The sequence below is a fragment of the Drosophila ficusphila genome, unplaced genomic scaffold (genome assembly GCF_018152265.1).
Source record: "Drosophila ficusphila isolate 14025-0441.05 unplaced genomic scaffold, ASM1815226v1 contig_286, whole genome shotgun sequence".
NCBI lineage: Eukaryota > Metazoa > Arthropoda > Insecta > Diptera > Drosophilidae > Drosophila > Drosophila ficusphila.
The window spans coordinates 8,104,167-8,124,506 of record NW_025064189.1 but is presented as its reverse complement, the minus strand read 5'-3'; the positions used below and the strand labels follow the sequence as shown (position 1 = coordinate 8,124,506).

The window sequence follows — 20,340 nt, the reverse complement described above, 5'->3', positions numbered from 1 at the left end:
GTGTAAATTGTTCAAAGAAGTTTATTTCGCTTGGGAATTTAAATTCGAAAAAATATTATACACATATTAAATACAGTAATTAGAATGCATCAATAAATTTACAATTAAAACATATATGTACACGACCTGCTGCAGTTCCCCTCCCATTTGAATAGTGACGAATCACGTTACGCTGATCTCCTCGTCACTATCCGAATTCGAGTCGTCGTAGTCATCGTAGTAGAGCTTCATGAACTCGGAGCCCTGTGGATGCTGTTGCTGTTGATGTTGCTGCTGCTGATGTTGCTGCTGCTGCTGCTGCTGCTGTTGCTGTTGCTGCTGGTGGTGGTGATGCAGTTGCGCAGCTGCAGCGGCGGCGGCCAGTTCCACCTCCCTCATGGCACTGAAATGTGGGGAGTGGTGCAGTTGCTGCTGCAGTTGCTCGAACCTCCGCTGCTTGGCCTCCTGGATGCTGTTCTCCAGCTTGAACTTGAGATCGGCGGCCACCAGTTGCTTCTGCATCTCGGCGTTTATCTTGGCCTGGAACTCCGCCGCACTGGGCGGCGAGGAGGCGGCGGAGGAGACCGTGGTTCCGGCTACAGGAGTGGGCGTGGCAGCCGCTGACTGATCGCCCATTTTTAGGCTGGTGAGGAGCGGAGGTGGTGAGCTGATCTGCAGGCCGTAGCCCAGCGATGGAGAACTCCTGCTGCTGGCGGATTGCGGGGATTTTGGGGTTACAGCCGCCGCCGGCGGTTCGTCCTTGGCCACCGCCCCTGGCGGGGGCGTGGCACTTCCGTTGGGCGACAAAAGAGAGGGTGAGATGGGCGTCAGTGGACGATCGCACTTGGCGTCGCTCAAATCGGGATTGGGATTGTTCTTGTTGGGCAGCGTTTGATCTCGGGATCCTCCACTGGCCAGAAGCTCACGCTCCTTGGAATTTCGCCACTTCATCCGCCGATTTTGAAACCAAATTTTCACCTGCAAGTGAAGCGAAGAATGAATGAGTTGAGAACAAATCCGTTTTCATTGAAATGGGTAAATTGAGACTGTCCAGCAGATGGAAAGCTGTCCGGAGCAGGAAAACTGAGATGCCAGTCAGGCAGGGACATTGGGGAACAAATCTGAAACTTTTCATGGCCATCGGGGCGTATGAGTGGTGTGGGTACTAAATTCCGCTCTCGAAAAGCAAACTTTTGCCGGCCATCCCGGCACAAACTTTTCTGTGGCAAATTGAATCTCGCATAAACCCATCCACCACCCCACTTGGGAGGGGGCGGGTCGTGTGTGTGGGCGTGGCCATGGAGCGGGCATAAGTTTGAACTGCACTGCCATCGCCAGACGCCGGGCATATCCATAATAAATGCAAATTAGAGACATTTACCCAAAGCGGCTACAAATTGATTAGAGGCCGTACAGTGGCGCAAACATGGAGAAGTTCGAAGGACTTTTCACTGTGCTCTAACACAACTCAAAGCATTTGTAATTCAGGTAAATTGAGAAAAAAAACATAAAGGGATTTTATTTTACATACTGAAAGAGCCAATACTGAACTTTCTTAAATTTATTTTATATCATATATGTATGTATATATATGATATTAAAAATTACTTCTTCTAACTATTTAAATACATTTCCCAAATTCCGAACCCCTTAGTACGCCTTGATCTCATATGTATTTATTTATTCTGCTCACACGGTGCGGGCTGCAAAGTTGGTCCAGCAAAAGTGCTGTAAGTCCTGTGTCTCACTTCCTGCCAGTGCCATCCTTTCCAGGACCGCCGGCTCCCTGCATTTGACAGGCGGGCTGAGACACTTGAAGCAGATTGCAGGACTCGTCGGGCCGCATCCTTGGCCCACCTCTTCATGGGCTGTTTTTGAGTTATTGTGCAGTCCGGGCGGCTCCTCCTGCTCCTTGCGTGCCGATGACACAGCAGGACATTCGCACTTTGTAGCCAGGACCGACAACAATTTGCAACAATTTATGGGAGACCCACACCCCGGCGGTAATTAGATTGTGACTTGATGTGAAATTTAAAGCATATTGATGCGTGAACTCGAGGAGGGGGACCAGCGCCACCCCCTCAATTAGACCTAAGCTGTGTCGTTGATAAATAAATAAGTAAACAGCGGTCACAAAAAGCTGCTGACATGTTGAACAACCGATTAACCGCAGAGATTCCTGGCCTTCTCCTCGCGAAAGCACCCAACTCCCAGTGGCACGTGGCCGTCTTTGGGATTTGCTATTCGGTTTGCTGTTCCGCTTACTTCCGGTCATTAAGTTTTCCAGCGTCTGGCGCTGGGGAAAAGCCTGATTTTCCCATTTTCCGCCACCCCTCGAGCAATTGAAATAATAAGCTCAGGCGGCGATAAGATTAATGATTATGGGTCCGGCCCAAAGTCAGTCGGATAAATGGGGGGAATGGTTGGGAAAGCTGGGAACCACTGGCCCACCGTCGTCATCGCCATCGTCTGTTTCTGATGGAAATTAATTATAAAGCGTGCAACTTAGTGTGCCAAGGAGAGGCGTCCGGACATTTCCGCTAACTGTTCCACGAGCCTTGTTTAATGAGCTGAAGGCAAAAGTTAATTCTATATTGAACCTGTTCTAGCTCTAATTCAGCCAGCCATTGCTGAGAGCAAACAACTAACGGAAATTTCTCGATAAACAACTCGCCTCGGAAATTATAGAATTATGAACTGCACTCGATTAACCCGAAACGAGTCGAGTTTAGTCGTGTTGTGTTAGTCCGGCTTGTTAACAAATATTGGCCATGTAACGCCTGTTCTACCCCCACTCCAAGCCTATAATTATAATTATTGTCTAACGCAAAAATACTCGTATTATTTTTCGCCACTCATATAATGATTTAATTTATGCAAATTTTTGCCCGGGCGACAAAAACTAAATTTCAATTGTTGTGAATAGTAATTAGCGGTTATGGGTAATTGTGGATTTTGGTGCAACAGGGAATTAAATTGTTTCAAAAAATCAAGGATAATAAAGGAAAGTCATTGGATAATTTGATTTGGTAGGTACAACAAATGATTGTTTTGAAGCTATAACAGTTTTATATCAATCAAATTGAACTTCTTTTTTTTATATAGTCTGGGTTAATATAAGTTAACCTTTCCACTTCCTTAGGCCAAAACTCCTACCCGAAATTAAGTTCTTAAGCACTCACGAAGTCCGGCTAAACGTTTTGCCACTTTGTTAAAGACCCAGCCTTACTGAATAGCAATCACCCAAAGAAATAAGACCCATTCCATTGACAGTAAGCCAAAACGATAAGTAACATATTTTTCTGACACGCTGCCAGCATAACGCGCATAGAATTTGTTTCAAGTTTTTATAAACCACCCAGAAGAGTCGGGTGGAAAGTGGACTACAAATTGCTCCCCTCCTCCGAGATTTTCTTCCTCCCCTCTATTCTCTTTTTTTTTTTTTGCCGAAAATTGACTTTGGGCAATGAGCACAAGCTGTTGTTTCTGTGGGGGAGGATGTGCTGGCAGGAGATGGAGTCTCGAAGCCAGAAGCCAGATTCCAGCGTCCCGACTCCGGCAACATATGTTAACTAATGAGGCTGGCCATCGGTGGGTGGGTGGTTGGTCCTCACTTGGTATGAATCCATCCCAAGGGCAGGCTGTCAACCCATTTCGAGCCCCGGATGTCATTCGATATGCTGCGTAATAGCGTATTAAATAGTCTGCTACTATTTGCCAAAGTCATTCCGACAGCAGTTGGCAGTGCGTTTTGGGTTACTGACCACGGTCCATTTGGAGTCCTCCCCTTTTTGTGGTTATTGTTTCAGAAACAGAATCAGCCGAAGTGCTTGCAAAATACTTTGGCTTGTGGCCGGCGAGCGTTTATTTAGCAATTTGTCAACAATTTATTTTGTAACCAAAGCTGCGAATGATGGTTTTTAATGTTTCCCAATCGTTTGGCGCGGAGGGTTGCAAATTGGCAAATTGAAATGAAATCTGAGTTATAAACATTTTGGGTGGGCTTAAGTGCTCTTTGATTTGATTCCGATAATCAGGATAGGCTATAAAAGCGCATTTAATGTTATGTCCCTGCTTAAAAGCTCGTCATATTTTTAACGGCATTTCTATATAAAGGAATCAACTTTAGATAAGTATAACGTAACCTTTGTTAAGAATTGATTTAAGAAATGTTTTCCAAAAGGGAGATCCAGAATTAAATTCCAAAGTGGGAAAGGCTTGGATAAATACCACCTAAAACTGCACTATGAGTTCACCAATTTTAATCCCTAACCGTTTATAGAAAATCTCCATCTTAAATCAAAACCAAAAACTAATCGGCCCTTAAAGGATAACAAGACTCATAAAAAGCAAAGCAAACAACGCAAAAGGCCAACCCATATCGAGTGTTAAATACTCTCGATTCCCATTCAGGGATTATTTATCATGCAATTTGATTTAAAGCCGCGAGAAGGAAATCGAAATCGCAAACCAAATAAGAGCAGAATGCTCTGCAGGCGTCTGCTGTGGGAATCCCCCCGTAAATCCGAAAAACACAAAAGACAATCCAGACGAAATGGAAAATAAAAATATTTATAACGTGAAAATGCCAAAAGAGAGAGATATATGAGGTGGGGGAGGCGGGTGGAAAATCCACAGTTGATTGCCAGGCGTTGGCGGGAATTTCCTTTATTCGAGCTGCGTGATTCTTTTTCTCCCCCATTTTTCGACAAATCAAAAACAGACGAATTTGTTTTGGACACGACACTTAAAAAGTTGCCCTGCGAAAGAGAGGGTAGCAGACCAGACACGTGTGTGCGGGGGTTGAAGTCTATATATATACACTCGATCCGATCCCTGTCCTGCCGCGCGATTCCTTGAGTCTTTGTGTATTGATTTAAAAATGCAAATCACATTTGGCCTCAAGATGTTTTCATTTCCGCCGCGTGATTTTGGCAGCCGCCTGCGGACAGCTTTCCGCCTTTCGCTTTCCCGTTTTCCCGCTTTCCCAACTCCTTTGTCTTCGAGTGTCATTAATGGCAATTAAATTTATAGCCAGCGGATTATGAGGCTGGTAACTGTCACTTGCAGATCGCATTGAAGGGGGCGTTGCTGATTGCAGAAGTGTGCGGGCGGCTTAGCTTTTGTTTTGGTAATAAAATATTTATTTACATGCTGCCAAGATATAAGCTCACCGTTCTCCATGCTTTTGTGCAATGCAAATAAGTACCCATCATAAAATTCAGAGTTTGAAATAATTTGTTCCATTTCTAACCTTTCTTATCTGTTGTTTAGCGATAAGGTAAAATACCCGTCGGAATAGTATTTATTTATATGCTTTAGCGTGCGTTGCGAATTATTCAAGTGCTTTAAATCAGTTTTTAAAACATGATGCGCTATTCCTGCTTACACATAATAAATTTTAATAATTTTTTTTTTTTTTTAAAGAACATTTCTATCTTACTTAAAAACCTATTTTTAAAAATTGTTCAGACATATTAGGTTCAGGAATGGATTCACGTATTCGCACTTTTAAATTCCATCTCCAATCCCCTAGTTAATAACTTCCGGAACGTGACTTGCATTTTAACCAGAGACAAAAACAAAGTATTCTCCCCAAAACCGCACATAAATCGCGTTGGCTGCAATAAACGCAGAAGGTTTTCGGTGCCAGCGATTTTTCGAGTGCGTTTGTAAAAATCGCAATAAACGTTGCAATGAACAACACTCGAAATGATGAATCACCTGAGCATCATCAATGCAGCGTTTGCCAAACCACAAGGCACGCGACACTGGACAATGGCCAAGAGCCCAGTCCACCGACTGGTTGCAGGCCACTGCAGTGTGCTGATATTTATGACGGGCACTGTGCACCAAAATGAACAACAAACGGCCGCAAAAAGTGCAGCAAAAGCAAGGATGGAGGCTCTTAAATCATGTTGCATACAACTAGGCGCAGTGCAATGCACCAACACTCGAGCAGCCACAAGGACTCCTTCTCACACTCACACACACACACACCTCAGGCAACCTGTGTCACTCGAGTGTGAATATCCGCACTCGTTCATCACCCACTCCAAATCGAAAAAGGAACCCAGATTTATCCCCAGACCACTTCCTTTGTATGCCACTCGTTAATGGAGCTCCCATCGCCGCCGGCTGGCCAACACTTTGTGTGTCCTTTGTCCTCTGTCCCGGCTTCCCACTCCCTGACTAGAATCCCTCGGCCCGTGTCCAGTTTCCCAGGTCCAGTCACCGCAAGCTGCACACCCGCTGCGATTTGATTGCGAATTTTTCTGACATTTTTGCACATTTTGCTTTGGAAACCAGCTTTCTTTTAGCGCTTTTTCTACCCAACCAACTTTAGTAGAGTTTTCCTCGCCTTTTGTTTTTACCGGTTTTTTCATTCTCTATTTTCACACTTTGACAAACTGCATTTGATAAATGTTTTCAAGCCCTTCAACGAAAGATTTATAGCTGAAGCAGGGCAATAATCATCAAATAGTATTTGAAGAAGTAATTTCAAAGCCAATTTCAAAAATAATTCATAAAAACTAAAGTTCAATATACTCGTTTGGAGTCAGACCTGATATTATTTAATTTATTTATTAGTTTGGAACTGTTTTCCCTTTTTCTATTTATACCAGGTAAGATAATAAAATCATTACCCTTCAAAGCTAATTAATATTACGGGCGGTTTTTCTGATCTATACAGAACTTGGAGCTCCATAAATCTAATGCAACCTAGTTAGCCATGCCAAGTCGCTGGTTAATCAATCATTTCAAAAATTACCATTACTTATCTCACAATAGGTCGGGGTACGAGTATATTACGCCATATCCATCTCTCGTTCAGTTACAGTTTAACGTTTGAAATGCAGTCGCATTTACTAGGCGATCTTTTCTAGACGCGGGCATTATAAGATCATTAGGGTGTAAGTGATCGATCGAGCAACTGGGTCCCGAAGCCCCGAAAAGGGGAGTGACCTGGGCAATGAGTTGATGAATTCGTGTTTCCTGCAGACTGGACACGCTTATTGTGCAATTATGAAATTTTTATGAATCATATGCCAGTGAAATGCTGCGGAAATAACAAAAAAGAGCTGCACTAATTTGGCGTGACATTGTCAGTCATCAGCAGCCTCATCATCATCATCAGCATTTCAGGGGATGACTTTGGCAACTTGATGACAACTCCCGGCGCGATTGAGTTGTGATCGATTACATTGTGACAAGACCGAATTGGCCACGCAAATTTTTCGCAGCCATGTGAAAATGTGTCGACGCAAAGGGTCCTCTTCCCTTGGAGAAATTAATTTAATTATTGCATGACTTCGGGACGGGAACCTCTGCAATCAATGAAAGCTGCCCGCCGTCTCAGCCGACATGAATTTCTTATAGCTCGTTATAATTTCATTATGCTTCCACCTCGACCTCGGCCTGTACATATCGGCTTCTATATATATAAAAAAATTCAGGGATATGTATAAGAAAGCGACTGCGCATTTCAAGGAGCGCCGCCCCCCTTCTCCTTCCCCTTCCCCATCCACCTTTCCGAGTTTTCCGGTTTTCTGCCATTTTCCCGTGCGCAGCCATTGCCGGAGAGCTTCCAGGGCGGAGTTTTGTCCGCATTGTTCGCTTTTTGTTTCGGCTTTTTCGGGCACTTTATGCTCCCGTCGCCTTTTGTTGTCTGCTTATTAAAGCCGATTCGAAAAGTTCGCCAGAACGATATTTTCATAAGCGGTTAAATATAATTTTATAATGGCATAATTCCGTGCTCATTATGCTTATTGATTTTTGTTCTGTTTTGAGAGCAGATTGTTTATGGATTGCTTACACCGAATTGACAGAGTTTAGTGGGTAAAGTTTGCGCTTTGTGGGTGCGGCGTAGGGAAATGGGTTTAGAAATGCTAATTGGGTGCTGTTTAAGCAGATTTGATTATAATCGCATTTTATGGTGTGAAAAAATAATTAAAGAGCTCAATTAAATAATTACTTTGGTCCGAACGTGATGGATTTTTTACACCTAATATACGATCCCTAATTTCTTTTTTCCCGATAAAAACATTTGCGTAAAAATACATTTTCCTTTTTAAAACAATAGCTCTAATTTTAAAGACGATATATATTTGTACGCGTATACTTTTGCTACAGAAATGTTTTTCGAGCTATTTTCAAAATAAACGGATCTCAAATACTGTAAAAAAAGGGGGCACCCGGATTTGAACCTGGGACCTTTCGATCTGCAGTCGAATGCTCTACCCCTATGCTATACCCCCAACTGAAAAGTTTCCAAGTAGACTGACTGTATCTCCTAAAAAACCTTGCATTTCGCAAAGCTTACGTAAACAAACGCATGACTCATTGATTATTTTAATCGCTGAATCAAAGTGGTGCTTTCCATATTTAAGTATAAATCAAGGCTACATATTTTAACTTGTGTATCTCACCTGAGAGTCCTTCAATCCCAATCTCTCGGCCAGCTTCTTGCGATCCGGCTTGCTGATGTACTTCTGCTGCTGGAACCGCTTCTCCAGTCCTTTCCTTTGGGAATCTGCAGGAGGAGAAGCAATTAATTGGATTCCTCATGGAAGGGGCTCCCCATCTACGCACCTGAGAAGACGGCACGTCGCATCATGCCACGGCGAGGCTTGCCACGTGTCGAGTGGGCCCAGGGAAATCCTTGGCCAGGAGGCAGGGGAAACACTTGGGCGCCAACTGCAATTGTTGCAACAACGGGAAGAGGAAATGCATTAGACCAAAACACTTGTTAATGGGCTCAGCGGGGTGCAGATTCGGTTTTGGCTGGGGATGTGTCATATTCGGACAGCAATTAGGGAGTAGTGCACTTGGAAATAATCTGTTGAATTTTCAAAAAGGGGTATTTGGAAAATAAACTCCTTTTGTAAACAAAAGCCTCACAGTGTTAACCAAAATATATAATTGTATTAATTAACTAGCTAAGATTCGAATCGGAGAAATTCTGTTTGAATTAGAGGTATAAGAGTTTAACAAATCCTTTTATCAAAAGGATTGTATAAATTTCATTCGATTGCCGTACTATTTAAGGAAGATATTCGTTAGAAATGCAGATATTTGTAAGATATTTTTTTAATTAGTAGATTTTGTATGTTCATTTTAGGGTAGAACTTTTTCTCTATTTTTTTGTTCATACAAAATCAAATTCAGTTTAAATCTATGATTGTTTTTTCGAGTATAGACACATTCCCTATTCCCGGACACCGGACGCAGGACAAACTCTTACCACTTATGTAGGGATTGCGGCAGTGGGCGAGCAGCGAGTGGAGGTGCGGGTGGTTGAGGGTGTGCGGCAGGAAGGGCGTGGGGCGACTGGGCATCGGCTTGGCAATGACCGGCGGCGGAGGCGGAGGAGGGGGCGTCGGATGACCATGACTATGGCCTCCTCCTCCTCCTCCCCCTGCGACTCCTCCTCCGGCGCCGAGCAACTGCTGCTGCTGCTTGTCTTGCGTTAATCTTCGACTGGCGCCCTCCTCCTCCGGATTCAGACTCGGATTGGAGAGCTCGTGCGGTCGACCATCCTGGCCAGAATTCCCATTGGCAGTGGCACCCGATCCGCCGTGATTGTTGTCGCTATCACTAATTGTGCTGCCAGGTGACGACGACGAGGATGCGGTTTGCGGTTGACAACTATTGCCGGGATGCTGCTGATGTTGCTGCTGATGTTGCTGCTGCTGCTGTTGCTGCTGTTGGAGTTGCTGTTGCTGATGAGGCGGCAGTTGATGCGTTAGAAATGCGGGATGCGGAAAGTGGGCGTGCCCCGCCCCCGGATGGTGATGGTGATGATGGTGATGCGGATGAGGATGCGGATGGGGATGCGGATGTCCTGGCACTGGCAACTGTTGGTGTTGCTGGTGGGGATGCTGCTGCTGCTGATGGTGTTGCTGATATTGATGCGAGTGCTGCTGCATGAAGTTTTGCTGCAGATAAGGCCATATATGCTGCGGTTGCATGAACTCTGTGGGAGAATCAGTGGGATGATGAAACCATTAGTGGCGAGTGAGTCACTAAAGTGAAAAGTCCAGTTGAGTTGTGAATTGTGAGTACCCCCAAAAGTATGTTTTACGTAACAAAAAAGCTCAGTTTAAAACAAAAAGGTTAAAAAACATTCAAAATATTTATTTAAAATATATATTCTATATATATTTTAGTTAATGATAGCGTTAAACCATTTAAATTAAATTAGTTCTCCACACCCACTTTTACTCCATTAAGACACATTTAACACACTTGAAGACTGATATAATTAAACTACACACGAATAGATTTAATGTATAATCTGTATACCAACCCTTTGTTATCCCCTATAGTTACAACCTGCTCAAGCTGCCACATAGGTAGCAGTATACCCGTTAATTAATAAATTTACACTTTTTACTTTTTTACTAAAACACACCCACTTTTAAAAGTACTTTGAAGTGTCAGACTGTCAGATTGTCAGCCTTGAAAACAATCTGCCAAAGCCTTTATCCTGGCTTCTTCTTGAGGAATCCTTGAAGCGTGTTATGTGCTGTCTTGCCAACTTCCAGACAGACGCCATTACCGCCCAATCCCCCCACTTTCCACCCCACATCCACCTCCTCACACACACACACCCGCGCAGACAATGGAAAATGAAATCTGCTTTGAAGTGTCAGTGTGAAGTTGGCATAATTAAAGCAAGCACAAACTCCTGGATAAAGGACTTCACACACACACACACCCACACAGAGGAACTCGCACCTTGAGAGCAAAGTTTGGCGCCTTTGATTCAGCAGCAGGATATTCCATACATATAGAGAGAGGATATCGGGGGATGGAATCTCGCTTTTGGAGCCCTGTGTGGGTGCATTTCATTTTCTAATTAAACACCCCAAAAAGGCAGCCGCCGCCATTGCTTTCCCCACCTTCCCCTCACCCTCCCCCCTCCACCTTCCCTTCACGCACATCCTGACAGGCTGGCAGTTGCTGCAGGATATCCAGGATATGATTTTAATTCGATTAGAGAACTGAAACAATTAACGAATTAACGCCTCTTTAGTTTCGGCAGTGTGTGCGCGTTCAATTTGATGCTTTCGACTCTTGTGGCCAAAAGCTTTTTGCCTTTGTGGGCCACCGAAAATTTCCATTTCTATATGGGCATCCTCGATTATCCTTGCGTGTGTGTAGGAGTGTTTGTGTGTGTGCTCGTGTGTGGCACATGTGTGCCTAATGAGCGCACAAATTAAGTTATAATTGTTCGCTTTTGTTTGTTTTGTTCGGCGGCGGTTTACCGACTTCTCTGTATCTGCATCTGTGCTGCGAAAATGTGGCAAGTTTTTGGGCTTATTGGTTTATGGCGCTGCAAAAAAGTTCATTTGTGGCTTAATCTAAGGCAAAAAGCCGTTTGCATTTTGGGGGAAAACTGCTCTAAGTGGATTATTGATTGGAATACTATGGCAATTAGTTGGGAAACTTGGAGAAGGGGAGTGCGAAGTAGAAAAACTATTAAGAAAATAATTTGCTTAGGATATTAAGACATAAGGAAATATTATTTTGTGTGACCTATTTCCCAACCTTTTTAATCCAGAATATATTGCCATAAAATACAACAATTTGACAATATTTTATTGCCACGCTTTTGCCATAAAAATTGCACGATTTAACCCCAAAAAGATCGCCAATAAAATCTCATAAAAAATGGCCATAAAACATGAGAAATCAGAAGGATCGGCCCACTCATTAATATGGAAAGTAAGTCGCGGTGAAATAATCACATGACAATTAAATCCCACAATCCCAGAACAATGCTAAAAAACGGCCAAAGCAAAGCTGTTACATTGACTGATGGCCAATTGGTTCCGCCTCCTTTTTGTCCCACACCCCGGACCTTTTCTCTATAGAAACAGATAGAAACTATATCCTCATCCCCCGTTGTAAACAGCACGCGGCAGAGGATCTCGCGCACTATATCCCATCCAGATCCTGTGCGGAAGTGCCGATGTGCTGAACTGGTTATGCGGCTTTGTTGCTCAGGGGTTTTGGCTCAATAATTTAAACATGATTAGGTCTGGTTGTGTTTTTACAGCCTGCCAGCTCAGCGGAGAAACGCCCCGAGGGCTTAGGCCAACACACAATAAAATCACGGCGTAAAAACTAAGGCAACTGCGGAGCACCAGGACTTTGCTCTCTCCCCTCGCGAGGATCTCGAAACTTTCGGCAAGATTTGTTATTCTTTTGGCTTTTCATATTGCAATTGTGTTCAGTATTTTGTTTTTGTTTGGCATTAGCCACGTCAAATTAATTGCCAAGCCTTTTAAATGGCAATCTTGGAGCAGCCCGCGGCGGCAACGTAATTGGGTCTTAGAGCCACTTGAAAATTAAAATGGGACTGGATAATTATAAAAAAGACAGTCTTGAAGAAAAAAGAGTATTAAGGGTGTCCTTAAAAATAAAAAAGGCAATTAAATGGATGAGAATCTTACTTAAAAGACCCTTTAAAGAAACGGAATCCAAAATCATTAAATCAATTGAATCAAATTAAATTCTAGTTTTAAAATCGAATAAAAATATTAAAAGCCAAAAAATAATATTTGTTTTATTTTTGGAATCAAAGATTATTGAATTTATTATTTAAATCAAAAGAAGAGTTTATTTAAACAGTCAGTATAACCTTTCCCCCGTTTATCAAAATGAAAAAAAATCCAAATGAAAAAAAAAATATAGAGCTCAAACTAAATCCTCTTCGCCAATTTTAGGAGTAGTTAACTTACCATTTCTGACGCGGACTCCTTCCCTCGTGTCCCCCAGGATCGCACTGACACTGAACTTGAGTATGGGCTTGCTGTTGGTATCCTTGAGGATGGTGCTGCCCACCGCCGGGATGCCGGACTCCTTGGGCTCCACCTTGGGCAATTTGATTGCCTCCGGCTCGTCCACCTCGGCCAGCTCGTCCTCGAGCTCCTCGTCGAGGTCCATGTGCGGCTCCTCGCCCTCGACACTGCCGATGTCCGCGACGATCTCGTCGGTGGAGGAGGACCCGTCGTCCTCGTCCATCTCCTCGACGCTGTCCACACTCTCCGCCCGGATTTCGCGGCACTTATCACACTTGTAGCCGCGCACCTTGGAGCAGCCGCAGCCCTCGGAGGACTCGGCGGCCGGATCGGCAGGATCCGCGCCCGGACGACGCGACAGGAGCATCTCGCTCAGGCTGGACTTCAGCTGGCTCTCCGTGTAGGTCTGCTGGGCGTGCAGGAGACTGTCCACGAGGAAGGCCGTAGACATAACGCGACGGAGCTGTTAGGCTCTATAATTTCCGTATTCTAGTTATCCTTATCCTGATTTATTATCCGATTTACTCCGCCAGTTGTCGCGTTCGCGTCGAGTGCTCAATTCGAACTGAATCTCGGTGGCGAAATGTCCTGGCAGGCGCAGGACGCAGGACGCAGCATCCCGGCCAGGATTCACCGTTCGAGGGTTGCTCGCCGTTGGTTGGTCCGCTCCTTTTGCCCAGTAGCCTTGTCGTCAGTGCGGCACGTGATTTCGCCTCCTTATGTATATCCTTCTGCTCTCGCTCTCTCTCGCTGTCGTTCTCTCTCACTCGCTCTCCGTGTGCGTGCGTGTCCTGTTTAGCCTTTGCCTGCTCGTTATTGTTGTACGCTTTTTATTTGATTTTATTTGTGTGAAAACAATAAAAATTTAATTTTCTTGTTTTGTTGCCTTTGCCACTCGCTGCCTTGAACCGAATTCCGCTCGATCTTATTAGATTTGTGCTGCTATTCCACGGTGTGGCACAGTGGGCCAAATACATTTTTATTTGGATAAGGATTAGAATATTTTGTAGCTTCTTGAAGAAGATTACTTATTTTTATAAATTGTTTAATATACAATATTATATTTATTTTATTATCAAACATTTTTAAGTTTCTATTAGAAAAGAATAAAACTTAAAAAAGAATATTACATTTTTAATAACGATCTCTTTTAGGTATAATACAAACATCTTTGGAAAATTAAACAAAATAAAATTGCCTTCAATAAAACTAACTACGCCAACAAATTAGCACAATATAAAATATTATACATATTTATTAACATCGATTTACGGATATATGCTACTTAACTCCACTTGCTCTCTCCATCCATAAACTTTTGAATTTGTGCGCGCAATTTGTTGCAGGCTTGGCAAAAAAAAAGTGAGTCCTTCGGCCAGCAGCCAAGGAGTCAGTAGATTAACTTTTATTATGACCGCAAATTAGTTGTCCTCGTCGCCGTTGATGACGACAATCGAGTTTATCGACAATGGTGACTTATTTACTCTGGGTCGAAAGCGCAGCAAATGCGAAAATGGCTGAGCAGCGGTTATGTAAGCTTAGGAGCTAGACAAAAACAGGATGTGTGTGTCCTTTTGGCCTCCATTGTGTGCACAGAAAGAGAGAGGGAGAGGGAGAGAGAGAGCAGCAACAAGGGTTGCTTGTGGCTTGGAAAAGTAGCAGCAGCTCGGGGGCCTCCTCCCCGCAGAAGGGGCGTGGCCTCACTCGAATCGGAATCCCATCAGGAGCTGAAAGGAGGAGAAGTGCTCTCGACAATAGGAAGCAGTACAAGGATAACAAAGGCCCCAGCTCGGATTGTTTTGCGCTGCCATTTGTGGCTTTTTGCTTTCATATGGAGCACGCCTCAAAGGATTACCCCCGTATCGCCAGGACTTCGACTTCGACTTCGAGCTTCAGCTTCTTCTTCTCTGCATCCTTTGCTGCTGGCAGCGAGTACATAAAACATGCTCATATAAGCGTATAAATATGTGATAATAATGATTAAAAGTTCTCATCATGCCATCATCATTTATGCAAAGGATTCCGCCCGCGTGTGTCTGTGTGCGCTGAAGAGTCCTTACATTTTTATTTGCCACCGACACATGGCTCGAGCAGAGCATTTTCCATTTTCTACAATTTCCCAGGCTCCCCCTCGCCAAGCTCCCCCGGGGGAAATGGCTCTCTCTTAGTCGCCGCTATCTCCATCTCTTTTTGTAGTCGCCATAATATGAGGACAATTATTTGATAAGTGGGCTGAATGTGCAGCGTCCTCCGGATTGCCAGATCCTGTTCGGATCTGCTGTTCCATCTGCCATTGTCATGGCGCCGCTGCTCTTTGACAAATGAAAGGGGTCACCGAAACAGGCTTTTGTTGGCAGCCCCCAAATATATATCCTTATCCTTATCCATATCCCCCATTTCTGCGGGGGGCGGGGAAGGGGGAAGGTGTTGAGGACAAACTTTTAATTGTTTTTCAGAGTGTTACCACGGCCCCGAGTTTATTTTGGTTTTTATTTTTTTAATTTGTTTGCTGAATTGGAAATATGTAAATTATGTTGTTGGGTCTGCTTGGGGATTATTGTGCTGTTAACGTTTGGCTTTTTGGCTGGGCTTTGTTGGTCCTTTGTTGAGACGCTATACATTATAAATAATGGTTGTGTAGGCATTGTTTTACTTTGGAAATTGTAGATACAATTATAGGGGTTTATTCGTAAGAAAAACTTATCGTTTAATATTTTTTTGTTTGGTTTTAATACAACTGAATAACAGCTAATTTACAATTTGTGGTGTTGACCTTTGTTAGTGTGCGATTTTTGTTTAAGGCTATAAAGATCAAACATATGTAAGCTGAGCTCCTTATACAAAACAAATTTAATTAATTACTATCCATACCGTGTTTAATCGGAAATCTCCTTTTAGAAAAGATAACATACGAGTCCTTTGAGACATTTCACCAACAGATGATGGGATTCTTTCCCGATGATAGTATCAAAGCTTATTACACATCTCAAAGCAGCTGACAACTTCCAAGTTACTTCCTTTTGGAACTTACCCGGCTTCAACTGCCAAAATCCGCTCGCAGGTAAATTTAGTTGGCCGAATTCAAAGACTTATTTCTGTCGGCGCTGCCACACATGCCACATGCCACTCCAGCTCGAATAAATACATCGTGGCCCTTTGAGGGAATGCGGAATCGGAATGTGGAATCGAATGCCGTTGACAGCCGCATCATTATATGGATATCATTATCGTGTATCGTCTGCAGCAGCGGCAAAGGCAGCAAAAAAAGGTAAAATGTCACAAGATGCTGCAAGATGGGTGGGGATATATATGGGTGGTTGAGTGGTTGGTTGGGTTGGTTGGTTGGGTTCCTCGATGGTTCTGGATGGGGGCGTGGTTGGGCAATATAATAAAGCGCAAACATTTATACACGACACTCGATGCGAAGGACGATATAGAAAAAGCATTCCAGCCAAATTAACTGTCGATATCAGCTGCTGCCATGGCCATGTCCCCACCACGCCCACCACCCACCACCCTCCGACCAGCGAACACCGCCCACCAGACCATCAAGCCACCATCCATGAAATGAATGCGAATTCTGTTTGCCATCGATTTTCAGGACAACGTTTATTATTTTTATTATATTCGCCGGCGACTAGAGAAGCCAGAACTCTCGGGGTGGCTGCGAAATTATGGGCTTTTCATAACGTTAACAGTCGCATAAATACGCTCTTTGTGTCAGCCAAGTAGAAAAAATGCGATAAAAGATTATAAAGTGTGTATTGTCGTTGCTTTTGGCTTTTGGCTTTTGCTGCCCAGTGGGTTGGATTCCACCTCCCGGCTGGATTCTTCAGGGTTCGGAGTTCGTTCTCGTTCTCGTTTTCGTTCCCGTCCTGCCGGCGACATCTGTTTCCGACATCTTTTAATAAAATTTTCATCTTTATTACAAAACGATTGTTTTATGCGCCACGCCCCCCAGCTCGAGTCCACGCGACTCCTTCGAATCTGCGAACTTCAACTTGAACTTGGACTAGGCGACGTGTCCTGCTGACGGAAGTCCTTCGGCGGAGTCGCGCAAGGAAGTAATTAGAATGAAGCGATTTTTAGTTGCCAAGTTTTTCGGTCGCAGTTATTTTTATTTTTGTTTTCCCTCCGGCGGAAAGTTTTCATGGAACTCCATCGGACCGCCGAACAGTTTATGAAAATAATTTCCATTCTTTATTTTATTACTTTATTTCACTTAATTTGATTGCACACCGCGTTTTTTACCCACTCACCATGGTATGGAAATAATTGCCAACTTTATTGGTTAATTTATGAAATTTACACATTTAATGGTTTGCGTTATTGTTGTGTGTTGGGCATGTGTGTGAGCGGGAGTGTGTGTGTGTGTGGTTTGTCGGTAGTTGTGGTTTTGCGGTGGCTCGCATATTTATTTGTGTTTGGACCGTGTGGTTGGAAAATGTCGTTCAGTTGAGTGGTTGTTAAGTGGGCCTAGTTAGGTGTATAAAAGAAAAGCTAATTGGCCAATGGAAAGCAGTTAAAATGTTTATTAATTATACGTTAACAAAGCTTCAATATTTAAATCTGTTTATAAGGTAATCCTTTCATTACGTTTAAGAACAATTACTAGCGCAATTAAGACATATTTAATTCTCTTATTTGACCTTTATGACCTCTGATGAAGTACCACCCACGCACTTTAACGGGAGACCAAAAGAAATATTTTTGCAATATTATTTTTAACGTTTTTTACCCAGTTGAACCTGGTTGATTTTTGATGTACGCATGAGGGCGCCGAATAAGTCAACTGGAAAATTCGCATAGCCTCTCCCCTACCACGCCCCCTTGACATCCCGCCCCCAACCAGAACTCCCAGAATTGCAACAGCCAAAAAATAAATAAACAAACCTTTAAAAAATCGGAGAGTTGCATAATTTTCCAGGAGGAAAGAGACAGGGCGAGGGCAATTAATATTTTTTATTGCATACAAATTGCATAATTAGTCAAAACTAAATGACAGGACGCAAGGCACACAGACCCAGAAACGGAAGGACAATAATAAAGGAGCAAAAGGGTAGCAGGCAACAAATGTGTTGTTGTGATTAATAAAATTACACGAAAGGAGATGCGGAGCAGGGAGATAAAGGATAGCAGGAAACAACGAAATTTGACAGCTCGAAACAATAATAACAGAAGCAAGCCCACAGGACTCGAAGGGTTGAAATCCTAGAACCCGGAAAAAAGGCTCATCACTTGACGCTGCGGCCAAGGAGGAAGTTTGGAATAGGGACGAGGAGCGGTCTGCTACAACGTGTGAAAGCAGCCAAAGGACATTCGGCGGCTACTTGACTCGAGTCCTTCGAGAGGCCCAGGGAGAACTTTAATTAATTTTGTGTCTCGCTGACTTATGTGACTCTCTGTGGGCACTGAATTCAGCGTCTCTAGGTGTGCGCCCAGCCAGTCGGAAGTAAGTTGGGAATTTATGCGGCATTGTAGTTGTCACATTAGATCGCTGCATCGGGAGTAATTAGTCAAACAAATTTACACAGAATTTATTGATGTCAAGAAAAGAAGAGGTAAGGACGTTTGCTTGTTGAGATGTAATGTTTCAGGGAGTTCTTTATTATTATCAGTGTACGTAAAGGAATAAAAAGGAAACTTACGGAAATATCAATATAAGGAATAAATGAATTAAAAGAAACCATATGTGAAGTATTAGGTATTAAGTGTATTTATATATTTTCCTTTAATTTCCAATGATGTTATTGCTACCCTGATTTGTTATTTTATTATCCTTAGATCCTTAGTTTTCCTTTCTAATACTCTAATATAAAATCCACTCTGACATCCTGTCATAGGAATAACCCCCTTATAACCTGCCAAACTCTCACCCAAAACTACTTTTATTTAGTTTCTAATCTGATGGATCGCTCTGCCAAGTCAGTGTCACCCAATTGGCAAGTGCTGAGTGCTCAATTCACGTGATCTCACAACAAGTTGTCAGGGCTAATTAGAGAGTTTTGCCAGCTGACGCCGCTGACTGCCGCCCCCTGGAAAAGTCCTTTTCCCCTTCCCCCGGAAACGGCTTCAATGTAACGCCTAGTTAGGCAACAGATTGCGCTGAAATGTATGCAAAGGCTGGAATTCCAACCACCACCACAAAGGACAAAGGGATGCCCCTTAATTTAGACACGCTGCTAAATTAGCGAAAGGGTGACCCTGTTTTGTACAGATCGGGGCAGATATATGGTATATGGCATGGGGGATTAGCCGCGGGGAATGCAATTGGATAATGAAAATAAAATTAGTTTTGGTCACGTGCTTAGGGAAATATGAAATGATTATTTTTGAAAGAATGCATATGCCTGCCATCGATGGGCCATTGCGAGCTGGCCCACAAGAAATAATCTCGAAGACCGTAAGCCAATTCAATTAACTTGGCTGCCAGTTCGGTTGAAGCCGTTGAGTGAAGGCCTGCGGCCGGAGGCGCAACATTTTTAATTAATCCGGAGAGCTTCTCTGCCGTGAGTCCGACCATCCGAGGCAGCACCTGCTAATTTTTAGAAAATCCATTGGCTGCATTCCTGATGGACATTTGGCATCTGTTTCTGACCCGGCTAACGGCCAACAGCCAACAGCAAACAGCCAACGAGGCGCTGCAATAGCAACAAGGAGCGTCAAACAATTTCTGCATTTGCCAGGCTTTGGCATTTTGGTTTTTGCTCACTCGTCACCGGTTTTGATTGCACAATTTAATTTCATTTTCCAACTTTTTTGTTGGCTCTCTGTTTGCCTTCGCTTGGAATTATTATTTACATTTATGCAAAATAAATGCGTCCTGCATTTTTGTGTTTATTTGCCTCCAGTTGATTGACATTTGCAGCCTGCCGGGAACATCGAAGGGTTGAAGTTTCCGTAATTAAGGAATCATATTTTTTGTTTGTTTAGTTTGAGGTAGGTCTGCAAAGGCTGGGAATTAAATCAAGGCTTGGTTTTATCTATCTCCAAGGTATGTTGAGGTCAGCACTTACGTCTGGATTAAAGTGTTATTCTAAGACCTTTTAAGAGTACACATTCAATGTCAGCAGGTCAAGTTTAGTCCAGAATTTGTTTGCTTCTGTCTACGTGATTACTACTGCGAGCATATAAAAGAGCACTAAATTTTCTGTTTCCATCTCCACGCATAATTCCGAATTTATGTCTGGTATGCTTCTATATACATTGTCAAACGCATGCCAACAGGTCAGCCGCTCAGTTCAATTAAGACTTATTAAATGAGCTTCATAAATCAGGAGCGGAGCAGGGTCACAAAACGCCTTTAAAATGTTTGATTACAAAAATAATTTTTCGTTTTCTTATTATGAATTAAATTTGATACATGCGAAATTACATTGCATAATAATTATTACTTGTTTTTAAAAATATTCTCCTACTAGTTTAAAGACTTTTGTTACAGATTTGATTCCTAGAGCCTTACTCCGCTCCTGATTTTGCGAAAATAAATCTGGAATTGAGTAAACCAAGGGCTGCTGACGTTCTTCACGTTTATCAGGCCATTCAGTCGTTT

General features: G+C 43.2%; 1 protein-coding gene and 1 non-coding gene across 2 annotated transcripts; both read right to left on the bottom strand.

The window, feature by feature from the left end:
• Positions 1–3: 3 nt before the first annotated feature.
• LOC108100630 (bromodomain-containing protein 4B) lies at positions 4–13,372 on the bottom strand. The gene is made up of 5 exons (XM_017204633.2): positions 12,729–13,372; positions 9,224–9,955; positions 8,572–8,676; positions 8,409–8,512; positions 4–957 (listed from the first exon to the last, which is right to left on the bottom strand). The coding sequence occupies exons 1-5, from the start codon at positions 13,237–13,239 to the stop codon at positions 163–165; spliced, it is 2,247 nt and encodes a 748-aa protein (XP_017060122.1). The 5' UTR covers positions 13,240–13,372; the 3' UTR covers positions 4–162.
• Positions 8,166–8,237, bottom strand: Trnac-gca. Its single transcript has one exon. It is a non-coding gene; the product is annotated as a tRNA-Cys (tRNA).
• Positions 13,373–20,340: the final 6,968 nt, after the last annotated feature.